We start from the raw sequence: 4,610 nt of genomic DNA, 5'->3' as shown, positions 1-4,610 counted from the left end.
AAGGCCCCACATGGATCTACTCATCACTGCTACCTCAATGAATGCATCCACGACTTTATATATCTCCAAACACCAGTATGTAGCCTCTCCCAACATCACAACAATAAAATTTATTACCATAAGACAAATCTAACAACCATGTGCAATAGATAAATCAATCAATCACTTGCCTCATGGAAGTAAATTATGATAAACTCGAAACTCAAAATTTCTATAAAAAAAATAGTCATACTTGAAGTCGCGAATAAGTGTGGATATCGGATTTTCATATCTTCCTCGGCCTCCCAAGTAGCTTCCTCGACGTCATGATTACGCCATTACACTTTAAATGAAGCTATGTCCTTAGTCCTCAACCTACGGACTTGCCTATCAAGAATCTCAATAGGTTATTCGTCATAAGTTAAGCCGTCATTTATTTTTTATACCTCCGGTGAGATGATGTGAGCAAGATCGGGCACATACCCCCGTAGCATTGATACATGAAAAGCAGGATGAACCAAAGCCATCGATGCATGTAACTCCAGCTTGTAGGCTACTTCCCTAATCCTTTTCAAGATACGGTATGGACCAATGAATCTGGGACTTAGCTTGCCTTTCTTCCCAAATCTCATAACTCCCTTCATTGGCAATACTTTCAAGAACACTTGATCACCCTCTTTAAACTCCAACTTACGTCGATGTACATCCGTATAGCTTTTTTGTCGACTCTGAGCAGTCTTAAGCCGTTGTTGAATCAAAGCCACTTTCTCTAAGGCATCATGTACTAAATCGGGACCAAGTAGTCCTACCTCAGTTGGCTAAAACCATCCAATAGGTGATCTACAATGTTGTCCGTACAAAGCCTCATATGGAGTCATCTGGATACTATAATGATAGCTATTATTGTAGGAAAATTTGATTACAGGTAAGTGTTCATCCCAATTCCCACCAAAATCAAGGACACAAGCCGGGAACATATCCTCAAGCGTCTGAATAGTTCTCTCAGCTTGTCCGTCAGTCTGTGGATAAAAATCGATACGCAAATTGACACTTGAACCCAACCCCTCTTTAAAGGACTGTCAAAAATGAGCAGTAAATTGGGCCCCTATATCAGATATAATGGAAGTTGGAATACCGTAAAGTCTGACAATTTCTTTCAAGTACAACTTAGCGTACTGTGGTGTCGTGTCAGTCATCTTTACCAGTAAGAAATGTGCCGACTTTGTAAGTCGATCTACAATAACCCAAATTGAGTCATGCTTCAAGCGGGTGCGAGGCAAACCCACCACAAAGTCCATATTAATCATCTCCCACTTCCAAAGTGGAATCTCAATATTTTGAGCCAACCCCCCAGGTCTTTGATGCTCAGCTTTTACTTGCTAGCAATTTAAACATCTAGCCACAAAGTCTGAAACATTTTCCTTCATTTGATTCCACCAATAGATCTCCTGCAAGTCCTTATACGTTTTTGTGGACCCTGGATGTATAGAATATTTCGAGTTGTGTGCCCGAGCCATAATTTCATTACAAAGTCCATCAATATCTGGCACGCACAAGCGACCGTTCATCCTCAACACCACATCCCCATTAAGAGAAAAAGCGAGGATATCTTTAGATTGTACATTATTTTAAATATCCACCAAATTTGGATCTTCAAATTGCTTAGCCTTGACACTCTCAATAAGAGAGGAACATGATATGGCACAAACATAAATCTCTTTAGCTATCGGTAAATGCACCAAAGTACCTCCTGACTTTTGGTTTAGCACGTCGGCTACCATATTCGTCTTTCCCAGATGGTAATGAATGCTTAAATCATAATCCTTCGATAGTTTTAACCATCTCCCCAGGTTTAATTCCCTCTACTTGAATATATATATTGCAAGCTTTTATGGTCGGTGTATACTTCACAGTGCTCACCGTATAAGTAATGCCGCCAAATTTTCAAAGAAAATACAACTGCGGCAAGTTCCAAGTCATGGGTAAGATAGTTCTTCACATGGATCTTCAACTGTCTAGAAGCATAAGTGATAACCTTACCTTTCTGCATCAAGACACAACCCAACCCAACTCTAGAGGCATCATAGAAAACCATAAAGTCACCCAAACTTGTTGGCAACCTCAATACTGGCGTCGTAGTCAGTCTAGCTTTCAACTCTTGAAAACTTCTTTTGCAAGCATCCAACCACTGAAACTTCACAGCTTTCTATGTCAACTTGGTTAACGGAGATACAAGAGTAGAAAACCTTCAACAAACTGCCGATAGTAACCCGCTAATCCCAATAAACTACGGATCTATATCGGTGTAGTTGGTCTAGGCCAACTCTTAACCACTTCAATATTTTGAGGATCAGCCTTAATACCTTCACGAGATACCGCATGACCCAAGAATGCCACGGATTCAAGCCAAAATTCACACTTAGAGAATTTGGCATATAACTCATTCTCCAAAAACGTCTGCAATACTATTCTCAAATGAATGGCATGCTCCTCTTGACTTCGCGACTAGTTTGTCATTAATGAAAACAATCACGAATCTGTCAAGAAATGGTTTCAAAACCCGATGCATTAGATCCATAAAGGTTGCGGGTGAATTTGTTAGCCCAAATGACATCACCAAAAATTCATAATGCCCGTAGCGGGTCCGAAAAGTCATTTTGGGAATATCCTTCTCTCGAATTTTCAACTGATGATACCCCGACCTTAAATCAATCTCCGAGAATAACTTCGCCCCTTGCAACTGGTCAAACAAATCATCTATTCGAGGTAATGGATACTTATTCTTGATGGTTACTTTAGTAAGTTTCCTGTAGTCAATACACATCCTCAACGAACCATCTTTCTTTTTCACAAACAACACTGGCGCACCCCAAAGTGATACACTAGGTCTAATAAACCCTTTATCCTGTAAATCTTTCAATTGCTCCTTCAATTCTCTCAACTCGGCTGGAGCCACTCGGTACAGTGGAATAAATATCGGTTGCGTATCTGGCACCACATCTATCCCAAAGTCGATAACCTGATCTGCTGGAATACCCGGAAACTCATCAAGAAAAACATCAGGAAACTCGTTAACAATTGGCACTGACTGAATGCTTGTTTCATCCGCAGTTGTGTCAATGACTCTGACTAAATGATAAAGACATCCCTTCGTGATCATCTTCCTAGCCTTAAGGTATGAAATATATTTACCTCGAGGCTCAGCAATATTGCCTTTCCCCTCACGAACTAGCTCATTAGGAAACTCAAACTTGACCACTTTAGAACGACAATCAAGAATGGTGTAACACTTGTATAACCAATCCATCCCCATAATCACATCAAAGTCAGTCATTTCTTGCTCAATGAGGTTTGTCGTAGTCTCTTGATCTTGAATTATAATCACACAAACACTATAAAAGCGGGAGGCAATAACAGAATCTTCCACCGGAGTCGACACAGAAAATGGTTCAAGTAGTTATTCTGGCTCTATCCCAAAATTCAAAGCAAAGTACAGAGTAACATAGGAAAAAGTAGATCCAGGATCCATAATAGCATAAGCATCTAGAGCACAAAATGTAAGTATACTTATGATGACAACATTTGAAGCCTCTACAGTAGGGAGAGTAGGCATGGCATATAAATGAGGATGAGTTCCCTGAGAAGTAGCAGTTGTCTGTGGCACATTTCCTGCATTGCGCCCGTTGTGGGCCCTATCACCCCTAGGTGGGGGCGATGCAGCTGAAGTAGTAGCCATTTAAGGTGTCGGGTGAGCTCTCGAACCCAGTTGCTCGTTAGGGCAAAACTTTCGAATATGACCCGTCAACCCATAACTATAGCACGGACCACGGGGTCTCCTGGTAATACTAGGATGATGCTGATGAGAACTCACACTACTCTGACCATGTTGTGCAGTACGATGCTCACTCTAAACGGATCTAGACTGGCCTCCTTGTCCGAAACTGTATGCTATCGGAGGGCTACTAAAAGTTGTCTTCATCCTAGACTGCGGTGGGCCAGATGATCCTTTGTTGTTCTACCCCTTGCCCGAACTACACACTACACTGAAAGTGCCAAATTTCCGAGCCTTTTTGTTTTGCTCCCTGTTGGCCCTCTCCTCCTGATGAATCCTCTCGAGATCCATTGCTAGATCTACAAAGTCAGTAAAGGTAGTGTTTCTTCTCCCATTAGCCGTATCTTTTCTGATGCCCAGAATCAAGCCACGAGCAAAGCGATCAATCTTCTCATCCTCGGTGGGGATGAGGTGGGGAGAATAACGCGATAACTTCTCAAATTTGATGCTATACTCAAGTACGGTCATGGTATCCTGCTTTAATGTCTCAAACAATATCGCAAGGGCGACTCTCACTCCAGGTGGTAACCACTTCTTAATGAAGATCTTCTTAAATTCTGCCCAAATCGTTAGAGGTGTATCCTCCAGTCGACTTTTCTCTGCCCCTTTGAACCAGAGGTCAGCAATGTCTTTCAACTGGTAGGCTGTTAATCGAACCAACTAGTAGTCTTTAACTCCCAGCAAAGTAGTAGCTTTCTCAACTTCCTCCAAGAAGTCCTGAGGGTCTGCACTGGGATGTGTACCAATGAAAACTAGCGGCTCAAGTCTCACAAATTTCATGGCCAACTATGCTATGTCA

At 41.7% G+C, this 4,610-nt stretch overlaps 1 protein-coding gene across 1 annotated transcript; it reads right to left on the bottom strand.

Moving 5' to 3' along the window:
- Positions 1 to 419: 419 nt before the first annotated feature.
- Positions 420 to 3,313, bottom strand: LOC138905638 (uncharacterized). Its single transcript, XM_070194159.1, has 5 exons — positions 2,774 to 3,313; positions 1,886 to 2,185; positions 1,182 to 1,358; positions 903 to 1,055; positions 420 to 797 (listed from the first exon to the last, which is right to left on the bottom strand). Exons 1-5 carry the CDS (start codon positions 3,311 to 3,313, stop codon positions 420 to 422), a joined length of 1,548 nt encoding a protein of 515 aa, XP_070050260.1.
- Positions 3,314 to 4,610: the final 1,297 nt, after the last annotated feature.

Source organism: Nicotiana tomentosiformis, chromosome 2, assembly GCF_000390325.3.
Source record: "Nicotiana tomentosiformis chromosome 2, ASM39032v3, whole genome shotgun sequence".
Lineage (NCBI taxonomy): Eukaryota > Viridiplantae > Streptophyta > Magnoliopsida > Solanales > Solanaceae > Nicotiana > Nicotiana tomentosiformis.
The sequence above is the reverse complement of the archived record's forward strand: the minus strand, read 5'-3'. Positions and strand labels throughout refer to the sequence as shown.

Bases quoted from the DNA above. Each gene is read 5' to 3' on its own strand.
- LOC138905638 (XM_070194159.1), bottom strand. From the start codon at position 3,313: ATGACTGACTTTGATGTGATTATGGGGATGGATTGGTTATACAAGTGT. The intron at 1,056-1,181 runs GTAAAGATGACT...CATTTTTGACAG, and splicing joins AGTCGGCACATTTCTTACTG to TCCTTTAAAGAGGGGTTGGG. The intron at 798-902 runs GTAATCAAATTT...GGATGGTTTTAG, and splicing joins ATTGGGATGAACACTTACCT to CCAACTGAGGTAGGACTACT.